The sequence below is a fragment of the Phocoena phocoena genome, chromosome 15, assembly GCF_963924675.1.
Source record: "Phocoena phocoena chromosome 15, mPhoPho1.1, whole genome shotgun sequence".
Classification (NCBI taxonomy): Eukaryota; Metazoa; Chordata; class Mammalia; order Artiodactyla; family Phocoenidae; genus Phocoena; species Phocoena phocoena.
In genome coordinates, this window is record NC_089233.1 from 7831970 (window position 1) to 7857222 (window position 25253).

The 25253-nt window shown below is 51.3% G+C and overlaps 1 protein-coding gene across 6 annotated transcripts in view; it reads left to right on the plus strand.

Moving 5' to 3' along the window:
• The window catches only part of CUX1 (cut like homeobox 1), a 373714-nt gene that overhangs the window by 65921 nt on the left and 282540 nt on the right, over positions 1–25253 (plus strand). For 5 of the 6 annotated variants that reach the window (XM_065892584.1, XM_065892585.1, XM_065892588.1 and 2 more), the window contains exon 2: positions 13503–13613. The exons of the other annotated variant lie outside the window; for it this stretch is intronic. In XM_065892584.1, coding sequence (XP_065748656.1) covers positions 13503–13613 — 111 coding nt within the window. The remainder of the gene's footprint in view (positions 1–13502; positions 13614–25253) is intronic. 6 annotated transcript variants of the gene reach the window in all.

Genomic DNA, 25253 nt, shown 5'->3' on the forward strand with positions numbered 1-25253 from the left:
CCTGTCTTGTCCTTCCAGGAGGAGCTCGGGAATGCCCCTGCTGGACGGATGAGTTGACTAAGGGGCCGGGTGGGAGGGGAGCAGCGTCCTGGGGCACTTGGGCCGAATGGCTGTTCTAGGGGAGGGAAGCCTTTGGTTTCCTTTGGCCCTCGTTTCACACAGGTGTGCACGCTTGATCCCACCGTCTCTGAAACCAGTCACATCCTTTCTTCTGAGAGTCTTTGGGATGCAAGCGGAGTCTTCATGGTTAGTCCATGACTCATTGGACCTCCCCAGTTCAGGGGTTCCTGCTGCAGCCGTGCATAGCAAGCCTTTGCTAGTGGCGATTATGTGCAGTTTCTTTAGCATAATACAGGTGTCTAGAAATCCAGTGAGACCCGTTAAGCGGACACTTAGGGATGGAGTTTTATAGCTAGGAGTAAAGCAGAAAATCCTCTTTTGTCTCAGTTCTTGCTGAAAATCTTGCTAGGATAAATACATGGGTGTGCTTTCCAGGATTAGGAAGTAGAGTATGCGGGACACGATTGATTGCTTTTGTCTTTGATGATTGACGAGCTTGATGATCATTTCGGATCTATGGCAGTATTTCCTTTATGTTTACGTTAGCCTGGCAGGATCAAATGTTTGCCGGCATAGAAGACAGTGGCTGCTGCTTGTGCAGTACTGCCTGTGGCTTCCTGCCTGTGATGGGATGATGTGGTCAGAGGAAGGGCCAGAGAGTGTGACGAAGGCCACTTGGCCAGCATTGCTTCGGATGCTGCACGGGCAGCGCCCTGGGGTCCCCGCCTCTGACTGATACTGCCGAGGAGGCCACGGGGTGAGAGGTGTCCTTTTATAAATCACACTCTACTGGGAGCTGCCTTTTGACCCCAAAGCAGATCGGGACCACCCTCCTCCCCGCTGCTCCTCAAGAAATCACACAGAGAACCAAGAACAGAGGGTGTAGGGAAATGTCATTCCTGGGCCAAAACAAGTGGCGTCATTTTACTGAGCTCAGAAATCTTCTGGGTGTCTGTGTAGTTAAGAAATAACACCCAGAGTTAGGGGAAAACAGGCGATGAGACCCTGAACTTGGAGGGGTCACAGAGAGGTTGGGAACGCTTTGTAACTGGCATTGATTTTCTGCCTCAAGAAATAGCCCCCCCTTCTATGTGCACACACACAACCTCCCCCCTCCCCCTCCCCCACCCCCAGCCCTCGTGGGGCACTCAGGAGGCCGTGGAGTCACCTGTCCACACCGGGCAAGAGTTTGCACTGGCTGAGGGCTCTGGATGCGAGTATCTGAACCCATTCCAGAGTCAGTAGTAGTTTGCCGTAATTGTGCTGGTCACTTGTGTGTCCTCATCCTTTCACGTGAGCTTAGAGAGTTAACAATAGCTCTGTAGCTGGCTCCATAAAGTCTGAGTTAAAGTGCCCCTCCAGGGACTTCCCTGGTGGCGCAGTGGATAGGACTCTGCGCTCCCAGTGCAGGGGGCCCAGGTTCGATCCCTGGTCAGGGAACTAGATCCCACATGCATGCCACAACTAAGGAGCCCATGTGCAGCAACTAAGGAGCTGGCAAGCCGCAACTAAGACTGACGCAACCACATAAATAAATATTAAAATAAATAAAGTGCCCCTCCAGCTTTTTCTTAGAAAGCTTCCCGGACAGGGTGGAGTGGGCAGACTGGCAGCAGCACTTCCAGGGCAGCTCCCGGAGCAGCCCTTTTTTTCTTCCCGGGTGTCCCTCTAGCATAGCCAGAGGTGAAACTCTTTGAGGATTGAAACGGCCCCTTTAAGATCACACCCCTGCTCTCGGCACTGGGAGCCCTCATGTGATGTCACCTGTTGCTGCCCAGCACCCCGGTTCCCTGATAGCGGCCAGCAGCCCTGGTGCCAGGAGAGAGTGAAGGAATCACATGCGACATTCACTTTGCCACACTAGTGTCACTGTGCCAGGCTACCTGGTGGGCAGCAGTTCTCCATTGCCATCCAGCCAGTGGCAGGATGTTGTAAACCTTGCTCGCTTGAAAATCAGCTGCAAAAATAAAATCAAAGCTGGCTCAGAGGTGGCATCTCTTGGCCTGAAATGAGCTATTCAGATGAACCTGCTCAGCATCGTTGGTAGATGTCTGTTAGGGGTTTGGTTTCCCCCAGGAGCCACTTGGCGGCTTTCAACTTCTGCTTACAAATTCCAGGCAGAAACATTTTGAGAGCTTTCTGGAGTTCTTATTTGCCAATTAAAATGTGAGAAGGGAACACAGCTACAGGTGGAGTGCTAGTGCAAGGCCACAGCTGTGATTTAAAAAAAACCAAGCCTGACAGTTCCAAAATGAAGTTATTAGCACTTCACCTGTAACTGTGATAGCTCTTAACTTTCATGCTCTGTCTCTTAAGCCCCCCTCCACCCCCGTAGTGTATAAAAAAGGGAGCTAAGTGAGGAAATTGTAGGATACTTTATCCTCGCAGGAGATAAGAAGAACTACCATTTCTGTGGAAGTTCTTTAACTTGCGAGAGTTTTTCTTATTCTTTATGTCATGCAGTTTTCCAACAACCCTTCGAGCCAGGGTAGGTGGCATATTTTACAGATGAGGAAACCAAGGCTCAGGGCATCTTGATGACCTGTCCAGATTCTTGTAGGCAGGATGCAGCTGGCTCTTCCTGAAACTCTGCTGCTTGCTTCCTAGACTGCGCTAATGGTGGGAGAGACAGGGCTATGTGAAAAATCACCTGATATCGGGTCCCAGGTCTTCTACCACCTTCGGAATAATTAAAGAAAATGTCCTCTGCTCCTGGAAGTCACTTTCAGCTGATTGGCCACCGAGCCCAGCTGTGTATTCCTAGTAACCCCCCCCCCCCCCCCCCCCCCCCCCAAAGCGCGTCTTTTCTCGCACACACACTGGGTTTGATTCCCAGCCTGCGTCTGCGCCGGCAGATCTTTGGGGCTGGGGCAGCCCCGGCAGAGAGCGAGTGAGCTGCAGGGTGGTGGATGGCTTTGCCGCCAAGTGTTTTCCCAGAGAAGTGGAAGGGAACCTTTGCCAGAGTGGCTGGTGCCCTAACAAATTGATTCCTGCCAAACAATAGAAATAAATATTTTCAACAGGCAGAAATTTTGGCTCTTAAAGTATTCAAATTAAAGGCTTATTTCTGAAACAAATACTTTAGGAGGAAAACATTTACCAGCGTAGATGAGATTGGAATCACTCCTTTTGGCAGTGGCATAATTATTTTTGAGATTAAAACACGTTTTTCCTGCTCCTGCCTCATTTTTAGCCCATGGCCTTGCCTCCTGTTTCCTAGAGAAAGTCAAGCGCGTTAAGCCGGAGCTTGGGAAAGAGGCATTGCTGGGGTTTACCTCAAGGAGCTTCGGCTTCCATGGAGTTAGTTACCCAGAGCTGGATTCAGATCTCATTTCCAACCACTTCGTGGTGTGATTTGGGCAAAGCCCGGTCATCGGATCGTCAGTTTACTCAGTTTGTGAAGTGGGGCAGCAGTCTCTGCTGTGTAGCAGTTAATGATATTACCCTCAGAGCCTGGGCAGTCCTTCTAGACTGTCGCTGTCCAGCAGAACTTCCCACGTTGATGGAATGGTCTGTGTCTGTGCCATCGAATACAGTTGCCAGTAGCCCTCAACGGGCGGCTACTGCGACTGGGGAGTTTGTAATTTAATTTTGATTCACACGTGGCTAGTGGCCACTGTTTTGGAGAGTGCCTTTCCCATTCGTCCGCTTCACTCCACTAATTGGCCCCTGGTTCCAAATTCATTGGTTGGCCGCTCAGCCCACTGGAGATCTCTCGAGTCTCTCTCTCTCCATTGTGAATCCGGGAGTTTAGGCGGATCTGTTCTCTCTGACGTCCACCTCCTGTCCTGCAGCCAGACCAGTGGGCCAGTTGCACTGAGCTCGGCAGGGAAATGAACACTTTAGCCAAAGATCTCCCCCACCCCCCAACCAGATCAGCCTTCATGGACATTTCACATTTTAACAAGATTCCACTTCGTTTTGGAATTTGTCTCATAATGTATAGTAAGCATAAGAAGATTGAGAAAAAGACACGGAGTCAAGGGCCTCTTCCCTGGGCATTTGCTAGCAAGTACGTCGCGTCCGCGCCCGGCCTTGGTCTCCTCATCTGTGACATGGGATTAGCCAAGCTCCTGTGGCTGCCTCTTCCCCAAGTGGGCTGAGGCCCACGGGACGGGGAGTGACAGCGGCCACCTCAGGAGGGGATGGCAGAGGCTGTGACCTGGGGGACAAGCAGAAGAAAAGAGACTCACCCAGGAACAAGACGGCCAGGGGAGAAGGTGATAGCCCAGGAAAAGGAGACAACCAGACAGCAAGGACCAACCCTAGTGGCACCTTGGGGTGGGGCATGAAAGGCTTTTGGGCTCCTCGGAGAAGTTTAAGATCAGAGAGGGAGAGAGCACTCCTGCCATTTGGAGCTGTGTGTGCCTGAAAGGCTGAGGCTGCCAAGGCAGAATTTCGTTTTGCTTTGCCATGTGGCCAAAGAACAGTAAAGAATGCAACTTACGAAACAGACACTGTTGTAGCTCAGAACCGGGCAGACCGCAGCAGTTTCACTCGTTTCGATTACTAACAGAATCCTGTTAGTTAGGTTTAAAAGGCGTCCTTCCCTCTCCCTGCACCGGTCCCGGGCCACAGCGACCCAGGCCTCTGATCGCCTGTGTTTCATTAGGCATCACCGAGATGCCGTCTCTCACATCTCACTCTTTAAATGAGAGTCCGGCAAGTATTACATGTAGTGCAATGCTGGTTAGATACATCTGGCATTTTTGTCTCTGCGTAGTGGGTTTCCGACGGGGTGAAAAACAATAAGACACAAAATCTTGTTCTCTCTTGAAATTTCTCTGTGCCGAGGAATTCACAGAAAGGCTCGCGGCTTTTGTTAGGATGATTTATTTATTTTTGTTCAATTTTGGTTTCTGAATAGGTAAGGCATTCACTGGATCCAAAATCAGAGTTCTATTTAAAAATGTAAGAAATCTGCCCCCCACCTCTGTGCCAGCCCACCTTTAGATGGAAAGACCTCAGGCAGTAAGTGTATGTTGGAGTGAATTGTTTCACTTGAATTTCTTAGATTGGGAATTAATATCAAGTCATCTCCCAGAATCAAGAAATATTGAGTACATACTAGATGTATGATACATACTTGACACATGATAACCTTTTCTTCAGAGTTAAAGGAACATGAGAAAACGATCTTTATTTGAGGTGGGCTCTAACATTCTCACTCGTACCAGGCATTTCATCTTATTAAATCCTCACAGCAGCTCCGTGTGTATCAGCGTTCCCCTTTCAGGTTAGAGGGCTGGCTTGGTCCAGAGCTAAAAGGTGGTGGGAGTCTGTATGCAGACTGGCCTCTGCGCCGCCCTGCCGGCTTCCCCACCCTCCCACCCAGTTCCTAGTCCCTGGCCGTTCTCTCTGCTTTCCCTGGGCACAGGGAACCCCACTGTGCTCTGTGAGACCCCGCCAAGAGGTTGCCTTCTGTTCATTCGACTCTAAACTCCAAGACGGGAGAAGATAGCTAACTGAACCATGCAGGTTTCCGCAAGGGTTGAAACGGTGTTTTTGATTAAATACCAGCTGCGTGCTGGGCTCTGTGCTGGGTGCCCCCAGGAGCTGTGCTTTCCCTGCCTGAGGGCCTCCTCCTGGGATCTCCCTCTTGGGGAAGCAGACACGGGCCCTGCAGGGCCCGGGAGGAGCCTCAACAGCGAGCCCTCCACGTCTGCTTTGCTGCTCCCTATTTTACCCAAAGCACTGTTGGCACGGACTTTTCCTGTCCCTGTTTTTCCTGTTTCCTGTTCTCACGGTGGAGCTGTGATGACAGTGGCTTCCTCGGCTGCAGGGAGACCTTTCCCCGGCGCCTTCAGCAGAGATGAGCCCCTCGTAGCCAGACGATCCTAATTCTTAGAAAAATGGTACCATCCAAGGAACCACCCACGGTCCTTTGAAGCTGAGCCGGAGGGGAGGGTGTGGGTCTCCTCCAGGCGCCCCTGCCCTCCCTCCTCGTCCGTTCTTGCCTTCAAGAAGGTGCCCCTGTCAACTTGTCCCCTTCCTCCACAGCCTCTTGAACTGTTCTAGACTGTTCTCTTTCATTCAAGGGTCAGTGCTTGGGCCGGCCTTTTTCTGGCAGCCTCTCTCTTTCCGACTTTCCGGAAGCCTTGCTGTCTGCAGTTCTTAAATTTGTGCCCTCCCCCTCTGTTGGTCCCTCTGTCCGGTGTGCATCCTTGCCCACCCCAGAATTCTCTCAAAGGTGCTGTTATTTTCATGAAGCTGTTTCTGATTTTTTTTCGCCAAGCAGAAGTCACCTCTCTTCCTTTGAACCCTTTTGCACTTACTCTGAACTTCTGTTGGAGCATTTAGTTTATTTTGTGATTCTTTTAATTTTTCCTTGTTTGTTTGTTTGTTTGTTTTAGCTTACTCTTTCTTTTGGCAAATTCTGACTACAGTAGTCCCTCGGTATCCATGGGGATTTGCTCAAGTCCCTTAAATAATATTGCATAGTATTTGCATATAATCTAAGTACGCCCTCCCGTATACTTTAAACCCTCTCTAGATTATTTATACTACCTTACACAATGTAAATGCTGTGTAAATGGTTGCGGGATTGTGGTGAATTCCAGTTTTGCTTTTGGGAACTTTCTGGAAATTTTTTTCCTCGAATATTTTCAACCCCTGGTGGATTGGATCCCTGGATGCAGTGCCCACAGGTCCGGAGGGCCGACCACCATGTGCCCCAGCCAGCACCAGGTGAAGTGGGCAAAAACACTTCTTCCCAGAGCTTACAGCCTGTGGGGCGCCCAGAGTTAAACAAGCACCCAGGCCAGTACGGAATCGCAGACAGGCACAGTTTAGGGAGTCGGGTGCACACCTTCTGGGGTGGGAGGGGCATGAGGGGCAGGGGAAGCGGAGTTTGAGCAGAGATCCGACAGGTTCCATGGGAGAGGGAAGGGAAAGTCTTCCAAGCAGAGGGAAGAGCCTGTGCTGAGGGCCTGAGGTGAGTGAGGGGCCTGGTGGGCCCTGGTGGTCTCACCCAGACCCCCTGGGAAGCCCCTGAAGGCTTTTGAGCAGGGACGACAGGTCCCCTTTCCTGCAAGGTGTGTGTGTGTGTCCTGGTGACCTTATAGCTGTGTGGCGATTCACACCCATGAGGGGGCAAGGGCGCCTTGGTCTGGCATCGAGGGACCCTCGTTGCAGCCCCCCTGTACACACGCCGGTACCTCCTGCCATCCCGCCTTCGGTTGCTCTGCTTTTCTCCATTTGTTCCCCTTTTCCTGCACCGCCTGCCTTCTGTTGAGATTCTCCTGGGCCGCGTCCAGGTCCATCTGATTCTGTAGGACTATGGCTTCCTGGGTGGGGATGCTGACTGCTGGCCCGCAGCCTGACATCACGTGACAGAACCCTGTAGCCGGAATTCAGATCCTTGTATCGCTCGGTGGTGAATCAAAGACTGTGAGTGGGAAAGTGATGGGTAAGAATTAAGTGTCTGAAGGAACACTTGGGAGATATGGGGTCAGACTTGGTTCCCTGCCTAAACTTATTAAGTAAGTGAGAACATTAACGTTTCCCTAGGGAATTCTGCAAGGTTCTCCTTGAAACAGAGACCATCATCCGTCCACACACCCGGGAGCAGGACAAAACGCACTTCCTGCAGGACCACGTGAGGGCTCTGCTGGGAGTGAGGCATTCATAGGCTCTTATCAGTCCTTCAAAGCCCACGTCTCATTATAGGGGAAAAAATGAGATTTTAAAAGATAAATGTTTACTTTTTAGGAGTGGTCATTACATTTACGTGTACAAACTCCACAAGATACAAAAGGGTAGACAGTGAAAGGACCTCCCAACCACCCCCCACCCTGGGCCCCCCACCCATTCATTTTCCTCCCCAGTATGAGGAATGGCACCAGGATCTTGAACCTGGGGAGCCTTCCAGAGCGATCTCGTGTATGAGCAGTGTGTGTGTGTGTGTGTGTGTGTGTGTGTGCGCGCGTGCACGCACGCTCACAGTGGATGTCCTGGTCAGTGTCTGTGACTTCTAACTGAACACAGTGTGTCCATTCTAGCCCCAGCCCCCTCTCAGCAGCCCTTTCACCACTTCTGTGCCCAAGCCAGCCTTACCGGGGGGACCTGACCTGGGTCCTGCTCCATCTAAGCCCCCTTTCATGGTCTCTGACAGCACCAGTCACAACCAGAAGTTGTACTGGGGATTCGGTGATCCCAGACGAGGAGGAAGAGGTGGAGGGTGACCGGCGGACTCAGGCCGACCCGTACACAGGCCCCAGCCGAGATGGGCGTCTTTCACGAAAACCTGGAGCCCTTTCTTGCTGGCAGTGTGTCCTGCCTTATCTAACCTCTGCCTGTTTTCGTTCCACCGGCCTGGTCCCCTCTGTCTTGTCGCTCTTCCATGCCTGCCTAGTTTCCTCGGCTGGACTGTGGGTACCTGGCGGTCAGGGTCAACTTCCAATTCACCTGTGCATCCCTGGAGCCCCTGGCTGAGTTGGGGATACTGGTGGCAGAATGCATTCTAGCCTGAGGTCAAGCGTGTGGCTCTCATGGTACAGAAAAACTCCCCTCGATGGAGTGCTCACCATGCCTCAAGGTGGACATGCATTGCCTTAGTTATCTCCCAAAACCACACAGGTTATAAAAGGGGTGGGGCCTGGAATCCAAACCAGGGTTCTCTAAGGCCACTGTCTGAAGGGTCTCCAGATGTTCCGTGTAGGAGGCCAGGGAGGGGGTGATGGAAGGAGGCAGGTGGGTGGGCTTGGTTGGGCCTTTCACCCCTTTCTAGTCAGAGTAGCTTCCATTTGTCCAGCGATTCCATTGCAGGAAACGAAAAAGAAAATGTTCCAAGGTCTTCTTCATGCAGAAACCATGGCTGGCCTTCCCCTTTCTGCACAGGTGTTCTCTCTGCATTTTCCCTAATAAAGCCACTTTAAATTCTTACATAGGATTTGCTGTTAATTTGTTGACAGATAAGCCCTGAAGAAGCCTCAGATGAACCAACTCTTTGAGTCAAAGTTAGCGACAGTGAAAAGACAATACTTTACTCGCATCTCTGATGCAGTTGGCTGGTGTGTTTTCCTCACCAGCCCGGGGGCCCCGGGGGCAAAGAGGGCCTGTGTGCATCTGCCCAGAGCATCTCACAGAGATTGTGGCAGCATTGCAGACACACACACACACACACACACACCCCCACACACACCCGTTTAAAACCAACAGCTAACCGTTCACTTTAAAGGCGAGGGGTTCCAAACTGATCGTTGACCTTATTAAGAGATGTGTTGTTTTCTTTGGCAGACACTTCCCCCAAAGTTTCTTTTAAATAGGCAGCTACATGGTCGCTTTTTATGTGTGTGTGTGTTTAGTAAGCCTTTAATACTTGGCTGAGAGGCTGGAGTTCAGGCAGAGAGAAACTTCCAGTGTTGGGAGCTCTGCCCTTTGAGGATCTGTCAGAAATGGAGAAAAAGCATCGCAGAAATCAAAGCCAGTGAGGAAAACAGGATTGCAGCGTCCACAGCTCTTGGGAGCAGCTCCCCAGTTTCATGGGGTGAGGTGTCCAAAGCCAGAGGTCTTTCCCTGAACCTTGTCACCCCGACATCAGTCATCCCATGACGACTTTGAAAGAAAACCCCAGAGTTTCTGCAGCCAGGTGCCGTCCTTGCAAGATGCTTTGTCATTACCATTTCTAGCTCTTTCGGCCAAGTTGGAAATGCCCCCTGTTCAGAGCCCATGGGTTTGCCACCAGTGTCCATCACCTGGGACCTGGTCGCCAGGTGTTTCCGGCAGGTGGACAGTTGTGAACAGTTCAGAGAGGACGCCCTCCTCTGCCCTTCCCTGGGAAGGTTGGGGCTTGACTTGAGTGGTGTTTTCGGGGACCGGCCACCTCCTACTCGTCTGTAAGCCCTGAGACTGGCCAGCGTGCAGGACGTTGTGCAAGAAACAGCTGTTGTTTTGACAAAGGACGCACTTGCCTCACTTTTTGAATCACCAGAGTGAGTCAGGGGTCATCTATCTCAGGCCTCTGTCCCTGGGCAGGTGGACACGGAGACCACGCACACGCATATCGGGGGATGCAGCATGTAAAATATGTTTGTGTAACTATATGCGTGTGCGTTTTGTTCACATTAGCAGTTTTAAAATATGTATAAAATTAATATATATTGTGACTTTTCCAATCGGGTAATTCATATACATAGCAGAATAGCCAGAAGATACATGGAGAGCAAGTCCCCTCCTCCCCTGGGCCTCCTCAGCCAAGCACAGTTTCAAGTTTCTCCATCTTTCTAGAGACAAGCAAAGCATATGCAAACATGTGTATAGATACTCTTTTAAACAATGTAGCATTGTTTTGCACTTTGCTTTTTTTTTTGCTTAAATATATCTTGAATATCATTCCATCTCATATTGTGTGTATGTAGGATTGAATTTTTGCAAAATAATTCTTGAGTGGATATGCCGATACACTATGTGCTATTGCTGGACATTGAGGTTGGTTCTACGCTTTTTTTTTGTTTGGTTGGTTTTTTTTTGTTCTTTGTTTTTAAATACATTTCATTTATTTATTTGTTTATTTAGGCCGCGTTGGGTCTTCGTTGCTGCAAGCGGGCTTTCTCTAGTTGTGGTGAGCGGGGGCTACTCTTCGTTGCGGTGCGGTGGCTTCTCTTGTTGCAGAGCACGGGCTCCAGGTGCGTGGGCTCAGTAGTTGTTGCTCGAGGGCTCTAGAGCGCAGGCTCAGTAGTTGTGGCGCACGGGCTTAGTTGCTCCGCGGCATGTGGGATCTTCCCGGACCAGGGCTCGAACCCGTGGCAGGCGGATTCTTAACCACTGCACTACCAGGGACATCCCCTTTGTGAATTTTTAATGCCTTTCGGATGTGGGGCCTCTCTGTGCTCCTTGTTACCTGTGACCAGTGACTCAGGGGCTGAGGGTTCTGTATTTTAGACCCCCACTGCCACTCCCCTGAAACATTCAATTCCCTTGTTAATGGATCATTATATGTGACATTTGGAGGATAGACTGGCTGGGTAGATAATAAAACAGTATTTGGCTATGTTTAATAGCCATCTCCTGCCTTTGTGTTGTCCCAGAGCCTTAGAAAGCCTTGATGTCCTCCAGGACCGAGACTGTGAGCCTTGAACCCGAGCAGCCGGACCCAGCGTGGCAGAGGCTCATGCTCGGTGGGTGGCGGCACCCGGTGCACTTCGGGGAGCCCTGTTGGTTTCTCACTCGGGCCTGCGTATGTCTGCACACATGGAGAGGGGGGTGCGGCATGCCCCCCGCGGCCCCCCGCCACCTGGGTCCCTGCCTGCCAGTAGCAGGTCACCTCGGGCGCCCTGGCCCTGCTACCCCGCGATAGGGGTGGGTCAGTTTCCCTTCCGTCAAGCGACCTGTGCCAGGTTCAGCCCTCCGCAGTCAGGCTTTCTGATGGATCTGCCCACGGAGCCCCTTGATGCCGGGCTGGGACAGACCTCAGAGTGAGAGGTGGGGGGACCGAGGGGCCCAGGGAGGCCCACAGACCGTGTGCCCTTCGACATCTCCTGCAGTGCTGCCCCCATGGTCCCCGAGTTCTTCCCACTAGGTCTGGGACCCCGCAGTCAGCCGTGTGCCTCCAGCATCCAGCACCTGTCGGCAGAAGTCACCAGACACCCTCTGATTAAGTGACCCCTCCCCCGCCGCCCCACCCCGCCCCAGGAAGTAGGGTCTTCACTGAAAGCTCTTTGTTTTTCTCTAAGTTTTCTGCATCTGTGTGTGATTGGAACCAAACATCAACTTTACTTTTTTTGTCGTATTTCAATATTGGCTTTTTACCCCCTTTCTTGAAATCTCCTGTTATAACTTCTGCTGCTGCTGCTTAAATATAGATGTCTAAGTCCTCCTCCTCACCAGATTGTTTATATTTTTGAGAAGCCTTCTGCTTCTCTGCGATTGCTCTCTCCTCTGTCTCCATCCCCACGCTGCCACATTGGTTTCAGTTGCTCTTTTTTTCCCCCCCTGCCTTCACTTGACTGGGATGTGTTTCAAATGTGGTCTATCAAAATGTGCAGTGTTTCCCTCTTTTCTGCAGTAGCTTTGACATCTGTTCTTGAATCCGAGCCCACGTTATTCTTTTGGACTTGCTTGCCCAAGAATTGCCGCAATGCCAGAAGCGCGGAAGGAGGGAGAGAGTGCGGTGTGGTGGCATCTCCCCCACCCCCTTGTTCCTCCCCCCAACCCCCCACCCCTTTAAAAACTCTCTGCCATTTCCAAGTTGACAGCACCCTAGATGTGTGTTCCGGCACTCCGCCGCCCCGTCTGGCAGCGGCCCACCCTGTAGCGGAACGAACGAAGTTCTCAGCAGCAGGGTTCGCAGACGCCTTTGGTTACTTCCGCCAGAAAGGAAGCAGGGTGGGTGGAGGGTGGGCGTAGAAGGCCTCTTGGCTTCCTGGATGTCTGTGCATGGATCTTCAGCTTGGAGTTTCCTCGCCTCCCTTAGCTCTGCCGGGCCTCGGGGCGACGGGGTGTACCACTGAGAAGCCACTTGGAGCCGCCGCCCGCATCCTAAGCAGAAAGTGCCCGTGTGTGTCTTCAGTGGCCAAAGCCACCCAGCACGAAAATGCGACTCTCGGTGGCTTCGGGAACGTGTCCTTGCACTCCTGCTGTCCGCCCAGGACACCACCTTCCTGGGCCCATCTGCCGCAGGCTTGTTTCAAACGGAGCCTCTTGGCTTCTCCTCCCAGAGCTTCCAACGCTAGGACCCAGGTTCTCTGACGCTCTGCGTGCCGGTTTGTTGTGTGCGACAGGGGCCCACCCACTCCTGTTGGTTCTCAGAGGCTCAGGGGCAAGTCGAAGGGTTGGGGGATAACACTGTTTCCAGGTGCCTCGCTTCCCAAGTTGACACGGCGCTGGAGATCCTTATTCTTGGGACTTGCCTCTTAAGGTCCCTTTTGAAAACAACTAACAGGTCCTGAACATGATGTCTGGCCTCTAGTAAGCCCACAATAAGTATCTGTTGAACAAAAGCAAATCAAATGTGACTACAGAAGATGCCAGGCCCAGAGAGTCAGACGGGATGCCCCGGGGAGCAGCCTGGAGTCAAGCAGCAGGACTGGGGCCCAGAGACGTGACAGGAAAGACGCTCGTGAAGAGCAGGAGCGAGTGACTCCGGGGAGGGCTGGCGCTTGGGCACTGGCCTGACTCTGGTGTTAGCCAAGAAAAATGCATCTGCGTGTCCTGTCATAGGAGCAGTCACCTGTGATGTGCCTGTCGATACACAGCATGTCAAGCCGAGTGGGTTTGGTTTTTTCAAGCCAGTCAGTGCACGGGGGCGGATGGGAGCCTCCTGGTGGTGCCCCGGTCCCTTTCCGCTGGCCCCCAGCCCCTCCTGGGCCACGAGGTGGTGATCCCTGGAGCCACGGGCTCCCCCACCGCCCCGCCACCCGGTGCCCTGGTCAGGTGCAAATGTGCTCTCCTCCCGTACAAAGTGCAATTACAATCTCGCCTTCCCTTCTTGTTTCTCTCCGCAGAGGGAACTCGATGCCACCGCAACAGTATTGGCGAACCGGCAGGATGAAAGCGAGCAGTCGAGAAAGCGGCTCATCGAGCAGAGCCGAGAGTTCAAGAAGAACACCCCAGAGGTGAGCGGCGGCGTCTCCCTCCCCGGCTCTCAGGAGAGGGGGCGTCTTACCGTCCCAGCGCGCGTTCGGAGGCTGTGTCGTGAGCACTTCATTCCTAGCTAGCAGACGGGCCGTCTGCTCCTTCCTTTCGGCTGCCCTTGGCCCCAACAGCGAGCCCCTGTGTGGTCTGGGGACCAGATGAAAGCCCGAGTGAATTCCAGATGCAGGTGCTGAGCCAGCTGGGGAGCCAGGGGCGGGACCCCAGCCCCTCCGTGCCCGTGTGCTCATGTCTGTGGGCAGGACCTCACCCCGGGTCCTTAGGGAGCGTGAGTACAGGGACAGAGCCGGGTGGCAGGGCCTCAGAGGGGCACCTGCAGGCTGCACGCATCCAAGGATGCAGTATGCCGACGCTTCTTGCGAAACAGACATTTAGTCTGGTCTGGCCTTTTACTTGCCTCTGTGTTTCCTGAAATATGCTTTAAAGGGCACTGGAAATGTGCACTTCGTGAGCTCCTAATTTTTCTTTTTCGGAAGTATGTGTTCAGAGGACAGTGTTTAGAGTGGCTGGGGCAGCCTTTTCCTGCCCTATTTTCTTGGTCCCTTGTTCCCTGAGTCCTTATCAAAGGCTTCAGAAGAAATAAGAAGACAGGAGAGTTTTACAGACAGTTGAGCAGACGTGAAGATTGCTTTCTGTGAGCTTCTGCCAGTTGGACCCACAGTGGTGCTTGTGCCAAGGGCTTGCACCCAGCCTCCTGCACCCTCCGCTCAGGTGTGAGTGCGTGGCGGGTGTTCAGAGCTTCAGCCCTGGCTGCCAGGCCTCCAGATTCTTCCATGGAGAACAAAGGAACAGGTCCTGGAAGAAAAGCTGCTTTCTGGGAGGGATGCTTCGAACTTTTATAATAGTCCCGGAAAATGATGTGTGAATTGAATTTGCTTAAAAGTGGACCCATTTGAAGTGCTCCAGAAGATCTTGCTGCTTAAGGGAGTGTTATTGTGAATCGTTGGGGGAAACAAGTAATTAAGCCTCTATTTTCAGAATAAGTATTCTAGGAGAAAAAATCGTGGTAGTCCAGTGGAAAGAAATAAGGCTCTAGGGGCAGACCCACCTGAGTTTTAAATTTTAGATTCACTGCTTACCCTCTCCACCCGACCCTGCCCTGAAACGTGGATCTTCCTTGTTGTATCAGGACCAGACACGCAGGTCAGAGTGATTCAGGCTTGGGGGTTGCTGTCCTCCATGCCGCTGGGGGTTGGGGGGTGGACTGCTGGTCTCCACATTCCACCTCGTCATGTCATGAGCAAAGGCGGGATCAGAGAAGGCAGTCGAGCGACAGGCCACCTTCCTCCTCTTGGGCTGCTCAGAGCAGACCTTCCCAGAGGGTCTCGCTGCGGGGTTTCTTGCACTCTTGTCTTTGACTTTGTTTCACTAGACCAGCCCGGGTCAGGTGTGTCTCTCGAGCCACCTTCAGCACTGATCTAGCAGCTAGCTGTCACCGCTGTCCTCTGTTCTCACTGTCCTTCCCTTGGTGACCATATGTCCAGGGGTGGCCGTAGAAAAATCTAAAAAAGAAGGGCAAGGTCATGCTTCTGAGGCGTCAGACAACAGTAGGTAGATATAATTCGTCCTGTGAGGAAGTGCAGTGAAGAGAACTGGATTCCTGGGTGTTCCTCTTGGGTCCCAAGGTCCTGTCAGCTAAAGGTGGTGCCGAGGAAGGGCGTGTCCCCTCCAGCTCCCTCGGGCTCAGCGACCGGGCCCCGTCCCTCCACTGACATCTAAACAGGGCTCGTCGGGCAGGAACTGGCCGCCGGCCCCCATCCATGGCCTATGTTGAATCCCAAGCCAGTTACTTGATGAAACCTAGCCTCAAACTTTGCATTTTATCTCCTAATCCCAGTAAGTGGAAGAGGCTTGGGGAGCAGCAGCCTGGTGAGGAAGAGCCATTTGGGGCATTGCTTTCCGGGGCGCGTTTTGTTTGTTTGTTTGTTCTTGATTTTTCTTTTTTTTGCGGGGGGGTGTAGGATATGGTGTTCTTGATTTTTTTGGGGGGGGCGGGGCTATAGGATGTGGGTTGGGAAATATCTCTGCAGGTTTTGCCAGAGCACGTTTTTAGACACCGTCTTCCACAGAGAAGGGGACGCAGAACCCCGCCTGGAAGGGATGGACGTTGCCATCCTGTTTGTCCCTGGCTCTGCCAGCTGGTCGGGGCTGGTGCCGTCTCGGGCTCCTCTTGTCACAGTCAGGAGGCCTCGCTGCGGCACACATTTCCAAGACGCGTGGAAGGGGGAAGCCGCTCACCGGCTGTTGCCCTGATGGCTCCCCTGCGTTTCCCAGTCCCGGACCCATCCTTGAATTTGGTATGGGGTTCCCATGGGAACTTGAGGCAAGACCCTGTAGAGAAGACAGGTTCACCTATGCTGCCAGCCATCCAGATCTGGTCTTCTGTAGATTTGGAAACCTCTTAAGGCTGCAGTGGAGGTGGGGGTGGGTAGCTTCAGCGAGGTCCTCCGGGGTGCATGATGGCGGTACTTAGGGGTCCTATGGTATGGGGGTGTCTGGGGGGCTCTGACGAGTGTGGGGCCTGGGACCCAGGTTAGGTATCGGGTCATCACCTTGTTTGGAGCTTCAGTCCAGAGGAGCCTGACCCGTCTGTGACATCAGTCACTTCTGATTATTAAACAACTGAGGACAGATTAACACTTACTGTCGAGGGAACACTTCTGGAAATTGGACGTGTGAAGATGAAGGTTGCTTAGAACTTTGTTCTCAGGGGTAAAAAAAAAAAAAAAAGTTGGCTTGTTGACGGGGGTGCATCTCTGGGTGTGGACACAGACTAGCGTCCTCACGCCTCACACAGTCAACCGAGTGAGGACCGGGCTGGCAGGGCAGAGCCAGTGCCATTGGTCTTGCTGGCGTCACACCAAGTGCGTTGATTCTGGATGAAAACCCTGATGTCCCTCTTTGTTCTGGGAAAGGAGTCTGTTGAGTGTCTACTAAGTCTGTTAGGCAGGTTCAGGCTTCAGGGGGCAGTCAGAGGTGAGTGAAGCCGTCTGCCGACAGGGAGTTTGTGTTTCCCTGGACTGGTGCTGCCCAAGGGCAGCTGGGAAAGCCCGGGTCCAGGGGTGGGAGTGTGTGTGTGTGTGGACATGGGCGGGTCAGTGCCCACCCCACCAGCCAGGAGGAGCACAAGAGGCACCGCGGAGGCCGGAGCCTTGAAGACTTTTTGTTTAGAATGCAGTTCTTTCAGTTTCAGTTTTGTGTCATTGATGAATACATTCCTAGTCAATTGATAGTCTTGCTTCTGTCCTTTTCAACTCAAAATTGGAGTTAATCTGAAGGAGATGCAGTTACTCTGCATATGAAGTTTCATGCCTTTCTTTGACTCAGAAAAGAGTCCCTTTCGAAGGAAAACGTTCTAAATTTGAATTTTGTGACTAAACATCCATTCCCTATTGAGTTTATGATTGATAATTGAACGTAAAAGACTGGGGGGCGGTATTTCTAGGTTGTTTCACTTTTTGTATTTATTGCTGCAGGTGACTTACTGGCTGGTGTCGTTGGGCAAATGACTTAACCTCCCAAAGTCTCAGTTTCATCATCTGTAAAAAGTGTAATTGGCAGGGCCCAGCTCACAGGGTTGCTATGTGTGTGTAGTGTTTGTGTGTGTGTGTGTGTGTGGTATGTAGTGTGTGTAGTATGTAATGTGTGTGTAGTAAGTAGTATGTGGGGGTGGGGTGGGGGGAGAGCTCCACACAGGCCCAGCACTGAGAGTCTAGTACGTGTTTGTTCACGAGCATTAACTTGGAAAACATACTACAAAACACATGAGATACAGTTGTCTTCTGCTCCTCAAAGCCAGTTCAAGGAACTTAAAAAAAAAAAACAAACCACAACAAATATAGGTTGTTTTCACCCAAAGTGTTCCAAAAGTTGGTGTGTAATAACAGTTAATCATTTTACAGGTATTTTTGAGCACCTTCCACGTGCCGGATGGTTTGGCCCTGGGGATAAAATCCTATCCCCGTTCTTAAAAATTTCCTTATATTCTTACCAAGCAAGTACGCCATCCTGATAAGGCATGTTAAGTATAGGACAGTGTCTCTGGAATCTTCTGAATGCAGACTTTCCCCCAGAAGCACTCTTAGATCAGTGCTGATAAATTCCAAGCCACGTGTGTCACAGTGATTCTTACTGTAGGTGAGCAGGGCTGCTTTTTGAGCCTTGGTTCTCAACCTTTGAAGCATGGGGGAAGGACCTGCCCCCTGAGAAATGCACACGTTTGCACATAGTTTAGTTTCTCCTGGACCCCCTGAAACTCATCCAGGAGCCCCTGGCTTAATGCACAGCTGCAAGGCACGCTTTGGTGGTCTCAGTGGTCTCGGCGCACCACCCTGGGAGCTCTGTGTGTGTCTCCCCCTTCACCTCCCTCCTAGTTCTGCCCAGACTGGGGGGTGGGGGGATGAAAGATGGGGGAAAGGGGCTGCGTGACAGATGAATGCTGAGGCCTTGACCTCTGGGCAGAGGCCACTGCACTTCGGCCCCCGGGCTGGATTTTGGGGACCGGGAGGTGGGTAGAGGAACTGGGCCACCCCCGCGGACGAGGGGCCCTGCAGGCTGGCGGCAGGGGCAGGTGCCTCCGTGCTGGGTGGTACATTCTTCCTGCCCGAGGCTGGTGAAGAGCATGGCTAGGCTGGCGGCAGCTTTCTTGAAGCTCTTGAAGCCAGAACTGTGGATTCAGTGCAGGCCAAAACCCTGTGCCTTTCGCTTTTCTTGTTGCTTTGATCAGAGAGCCAGGGTGTGGGCGGGATTACCTTTGTTGCCTCAGTGTTGATAAACCTAATGGCAGATTAGAGGACCAGGGATGCGGAGGGCCCTGCCCAGAACCCTCCTAGGGCACACGCGGCTCCTTACTCCTGGAAACTGAGTTACTTCCCATGGCGGGTGGGGACGGAGATAGGGACAGCAACGCTAGGGTTTCATGATTCTACCTAGGAGTTGCTTTGTTTCTTGGTTTTCTGTTTGATTAACTTTGAAATTTGCTCCTGGGACCAACGTTTGTCTTGACCACCATCTAACAGCTGCTACTCGCCAGGCTGGGACTTGAAACCAGCCGGCCTGGCTCCTGAGTTGGTGCTTTTAGCTGCCTCCTCGATGGGCTGAGCATCTGGAGTGGTGCAGGCCCACAGAGTCAGGTCACGGGAGGTTTGCAGGGGGTGCCGTCCCAGCTCGGCGGCTCCAGCTATTTGAATGTGATGCTCAACTCTCAGAAGAAGGGTCTTCAGTGTTAGATTAGACTTGCTTCCAGATGGAGCACAAGGGATGGTTTTTGTTTTGTTGCCTTTCTTTTCAACAACAGAAGAACCATCCTTTATGGGGAGGAGGAAAGGAAAACCTCCGACTGGAGATGCTGCAGTTTTATCATAGAACCATCTTTGGGCCTCATTTTTGTGCTGGCAGAGTGTCCAGCTCCTAACCCAGAATGTGTCTTAGGCACCTGACTGTCAGACTTTGCTGGATTAATCTATGCTTCTTAGGAAAGGGGTCACATCTCTTCCGTGAGGTTTAAAACGCAGCTGCAATTCGGGAGCTCTCCTTGGTCATTTTTTTCCCCTGATGTATTTTTGCCTCAGCATTTCTTGCTCTCTGGAGTGTTAATCCTCGTGACACCTGGTCCACCAGGCTCACATCCTGGGTCTGTTTCCCACATTTCTCCTGCGCAAACGCACGTGGCCTCTTTCTCCCGTCACCAGCTCTCGCTCCCGTCGTGACAGACAGAGCTCAGTGCCCACCCTGACCGGGGCTCGGCTCCCTGACCACCCTCGATCCCCGATGGGGAAGGTGGCCCTGGGCCTGGCGCCTCCCGGGTCAGCAGGCCTGGCTCCGTGAAGGGAACGTTCTCTTTCCTGCTGACATAAGCGCCTGTTCACGGGTGTTCATTTCCTGAGCGCCAGAATCTTAATTTGCCCTCTCTGTCTCTGGCTGGAGTGTTTTTCTGATTTTTACATTCTTAGGAAACCGTTATAGAATAGTCAGGAGTCGTCTTGACATACAACTCGGAAAGCAATCTAGCACCACGGCTGAAATGAACTAGATTTGTAGATTTCTTCCCAACTCTGGCAGGTGGGGGCAGAGCGAGGGCGCCTTCTTTAAGTCCCCAGTCACTTTCTTATTGATCAGGATGGACTCCTTCTGAGTGAGATAAAAAGTCACGTGCCCCCAGCCCGTCTCCAGCACGCGTGAGCCAGCTGCTCCCCTTCTGCGGAGGTGAGGGGGACAGAAGGACGGAAAGACGCTGCAAACCTTGTGGCTCCTTTTGCGCTGCCTGTGAGAAAGGAGTCAGCAGGCTGGGGGAGGGAAGGAGGGGGCAGTAATATAGTTGTGGCCCGGGCCCAAATGCATTTAGTCACTGCCTCTACAGCCTTTATATAGACACTGCAGGGAGTGACTCAGCCTGGAAAAAGAGCGTCACTTAAAAATAAAGTTGCAACTCAGATGGACACGTCCTGCACAGGCTGCCTCCAGACGGCGTGGCTGGGGGATTGGTGAGAAACCTGGGGTGGGGGTGGGTGTCTTTGCCCCACATGGCCCTGCAGGGGTCCCAGGCCGGTCAGGTGGCCAAGGTGAGGATGGTCTTTACAGCTGCATCGTGGAATTGGCATGAGGATTAAACGAGCTCACGAATGACTCCCCAAGCTTTTTAAACTATCAAACCATGTTCAGACGTTCTTCGCTACAACTGGACGTGCTTGCGTGTTGAGCAGTGACTGAATTCTTCGCTCTTCTCTTGTTTTCAAGAAATTGACAGACTATGGAGGCCTGTGTGGCTTCAGGCACATGGGAGACTAGAAATGCGAGCTTAGTTTTCCTGGTGCCTCACTGGACACGGGAATACGTTCATTGACGACCCACTGCACTGATTTGACAAATTGCGACCTTTTTTTTTACTAGTTTAATCCCACTTTATTAAATACACATAATCATACAGAGCCCAAAGCCTGGAGGGTTAATCACCAAAATGCTAACCGTATATCATTTCTGTAGGGAGTAGGGGAGGGGTACAGGTGACATTCATTGTCTTCTTTCTGTTCTTCTATACTGTCAACAAATTGTGACTTTTTTTTTAAACCATAACTAGGACTTTTTTTTTTTAAGTTTTATTGGAATACAGTCATGGTTTCTTGTTTTTTAAGTTTTATGTATTTATTTAGGCTGTGCTGGGTCTTCGTTGCGGTGCGCGGGCTTAATTGCAGTACGTAGGATCTTAGTTCCCAGACCAGGGATCAAACCCAGGCCCCCTGCGTTGGGAGTGCGGAGTCTTAACTGTCGGACCACCAGGGAAGTCCTAACAAATTGTGACTTTTAAAGAGAAGGGCAGACCAGACGTGCCCCTAGGGACACTGGCCTTTCAGGAAGGGTAGTGGTGGGGAGGAGGCCTGTAAGCTTGAAGACCGGGGGATGAAGGCGGACACCATCCAGGAACACGGACACCCCCAGTGCCCCGCAGACCACTCACATCGGGGACCCAGGAATCTAGACGCAGCCCCTCTGCTGAGTCTGCAGCTCTGGTACAATTACTTCGGAAGGGGAAAGGCCTGTAGGCCGGAGCTGCGGCTCCATCCATCATGCGTACTTAGCTGTGCACCTTGAGCACCATGGACGCCGGGTGATCATACTTATAGCATTCGTTTAGGACTCTTTTCTTTACAAAATAGAATCTTTAAAATATATATGAACGCATATGTGTGGAATCTAGAAAAATGGTTCAGATGGACGTATTTGCAGGGCAGGAATAGAGACACAGACGTAGAGAACGGACATGTAGACACAGAGAGGGAAGGAGAGGGTGGGATGAACTGGGAGATTAGGACTGACATAAACGCACTACCATATGTAAAGTAGATAGTTAGTGGGAACCTGCTGTATAGCACAGGGAGCTCAGCTCAGTACTCTGTGATGACCTAGAGGGGTGGGATGTGGGGCGGGATGGGAGGGAGGTCCAAGAGGGAGGGGATATATGTATAGGTATAGCTGATGCGCTTCGTTGTACAGCAGAAACTGACACGACATTGTAAAGCAACTATACTCCAGTTTCAAAAACTGTTAACCCTACTGCTCTACAAGATTCATTTCTCAAACAGGCAGGTACAATTTTACTTAACATTTTAATTTTATTTTCTGTACAGAATTTTTTAAAAATTTCAAGAACTGCCTTTCTTTGGCAGTTCCTCAAAATGTTAAACACAGAATTACCCTATGACCCAGCACTTCCACTCCTAGGTATATATCCAAAAGAATTGAAGACATGTCCACGCAAAGACTTGTATGTGAATGTCTATAGCAGTGCTATTCGAAATAGTCAAAAAGTAGAAACAACCCAAGCGTCCATCAAGAGATGAATCAACAAACAAAATGTGATATAGCCATACAATGGAATATTATTCAGCTATAAAAAGGAATAACATGTTATAATATAGATGAACTTTGAGTCATTTTGCTCAGTAAAGGAAGCTAGACACAAAATGCCACATGACTGCATTTATATGAAATGTCCATAATAGGCAAATCCATAGAAGTAGATTAGGAGTGGCCAGGGGGATGGGGAGTGACTGCTAATGCTTATGGGGTTTTTTGGGGGGATGATGGAAACGTTCTGGAATTAGACAGTAGTGATGCTTGCACAACTTTGTGTATGTGCCAGACACCACTGAACTGTACACTTTCTTTGTTTTTATTTTTATTTTGGCTGTGTTGGGCCTTCATTGCTGCGCACGGGCTTTCTCTAGTTGTGGCGAGCGGGGGCTACTCTTTGTTGCAGTGCGTGGGCTTCTCATTGCAGTAACTTTTCTTGTTACGGAGCATGGGCTCTAGGCACACGGGCTTCAGTAGTTGTGGCTCGCGGGCTCTAGGGCGCAGGCTCAGTAGTCGCAGTGCACGGGCTTAGTTGCTGCATGGCATGTCGGATCTTCCCGGACCAGGGCTCGAACCCGTGTCCCCTGCATTGGCAGGCAGATTCTTTTCTTTTCTTGCGATACGCGGGCCTCTCACTGTTGTGGCCTCTCCCGTTGCGGAGCACAGGCTCCGGACGCGCAGGCTCAGCGGCCATGGCTCACGGGCCTAGCCACTCTGCGGCATGTGGGACCTTCCTTGACCGGGGCACGAACCCGTGTCCCCTGCATCGGCAGGCAGACTCTTCAACCACTGCACCACCAAGGAAGCCCTCAACTGTACACTTTAACAAGATAAACTTTATGGTATGTGAATTATATCTCAATTAAGGTTTTTTTTTTTATAATGCCTTTCTTTGTGGGGTGTGGGAGATCCCTGCACAGGTGGTCTGTTCACTTGTTCTCTCTCTCTCTCTCTCTCTTTTTTTTTTTTTCCTTTTGCGGTACGCTTGCCTCTCACTGTTGTGGCCTCTCCCGTTGGGGAGCACAGGCTCCGGACGCGCAGGCCCAGCAGCCATGGCTCACGGGCCCAGCGGCTCCGCGGCATGTGGGATCTTCCCGGACCGGGGCACGAACCCGTGTCCCCTGCATCGGCAGGCGGACTCTCAACCACTGTGTCACCAGGGAAGCCCACACCTGTTCTCTCTTATCCTCTGAAGAGATTCCCTACATGAAAGGGTCTTGTGGATTTCATTTGGGCAGTGGCCAGCTCGGTTTGGAAAAGGCTGCTCCAATATTTGGCCAGATTATAAAGCCCAAATAATCAACTTGGGTGTTTAATCATTCCAGAATCACTCACTGTTAAGTTATAAGAAGACTTTAACTAGAAAAAGTTTAAAAATTAAAAGTGAACTTTTAACTGTTACCAATTAAACTCTTTAAGCCAGTTTATCAACCCAAGAGGTTATTTTCTGGTTTCTTCTGGGTCCCTAGGAGAGAAAACCTGCCTTGAGGGTGGTAGATAGAGAGAGTAATGAATGCAACACAAATGTCATTCAGCCCCCGGTCGGTAATGGCTGGTGGCCACGTTATTCCCCCTCGTTCCAGAGAGACCCTGCAGTACGCTCCCAAGGCACCAAGGAGGCCTCTAGAGCAGAAGAGGACTTAGCTCAGGCTTGGACGCAGGGAGTGAGTCTAGCTCCATGGCTCAGTGGCATTGGGACAGAAACTTAACCTCAGTTCCTCCATCTGCAAAAGTATATTCTGCTTACTTCAAGAGACCATGTTGAGGAACATGTGAGATTCCTGGGAAGTAAATGGCCAGTCCTGGGCTGGAGTGGAGTGGACAAGCCAGTAAGTGGTGACCAGGATCTTTGGGCTAAGTTACCTTGACCAAGATCACCAGGCATTCTGGGACGCAGACCCCATGTGTATAAATGGAACTGACAATATCCCAGCTGCTGGGCAGGTGAAATGAATTCAGTTGTAAGGAACATATAGTAGGTGCTCAATAAACACTTTTCTTCCTGCATTCTTTCCTCCCTCCCTCCCTCCCTCCCTTCCTTCCTTCCTTCCTTCTGAGCCCTTTCCTGGGCCAGGGGCCGTCTGAGGTTCTGAGATACAGCAAGACACCGAGAGAAGGTTCTGGCTCATGTGGGAGTAGGCAGACAGTGACCACGTAAACAAGTGACACACAGGATAATTTCAGGTGGTGATGAGAATGAAAACAGGACAGTACGGCAGTGAGTATGGACGGGTGGAAGGATCTTCAGGAAGTTAGGACAGTTTCTTGAATCAAAAAATGGAAAATGACCTTTTGCACAGCTCCCTGCTGCTACCCTTGCTGAATTCCGGCAGATTGCTTAGCTGCGGGGTCCCTGTAATTTCTTTCAGCTAAAAGCCTGATGGCCTGTGTTTGCTCTTATCACTTAGTGACTTTGAGCCACCAGATTCGGTCCCTCTGCTTCCTAAGACCGGGAGCTTTTCCATTCGGATGTCAGAAAGTTCGGTCGGTAAACATTTGCGTTGGAGGGAGGCCTTGTTTTGTTTGACTGCCTTTGGCCCAGAAAAGTGAATTCGAAGGTAATCAATGAAGAGTTAATCTCTTGTTCTGTGTTGGTTATACAGGAAGCAGGCAGAACTGCTCCAGGAGCCCTGACCTGGGGGCTGCGCGTGGCATCTGCAGAGCCCTTAGGACCCGCTTGCTTCCCGGGAGCGGCCTGTCCCGACTCACTCACTGAAATGTCGCAGGGCTGCCGTTCCCTTTCCTTCCTGAGCCCGTGTGCCACTTCCTCTATGCATCTAGCAGTTTTCAAAGGGCCATTTTAAGTATAACAGACAGATTCTCTGAGAGTTTAATAACTGTCAGAAGGAAAAGGCTGTAATTAGATGCATGTGGCGTGGAAGTTTAGTCGAGACCACTCTGAGTTGTATAACCTCCAAGCCTCCATTTTCTTATCCAGAAAATGGGAGTGATGACAACTCTTGCAGGGTAATTATGAGTCAGACAGAACGCTGTAGACGGACCAGAGTAACCTTGGCAAATGGCGGGAGCTCAATAAATGGTCTGTTGAGTGTATGTTATAGGAATCGAATCTTTTAAAAGGGGAAATTGTGTTCACGAGTGAATTTGAAAGCTATAAATGAGCACTAAAATTTAAAAAAACAAAACAAAACTTTTTTGGGGGGGGCAGGGGGGCCTCGCCGCTCGGCACGTGGGATCTTAGTTCCGACCAGGGCTCAAACCTGTGCCCCCTGCAGTGGAAAACACGGGGTCCT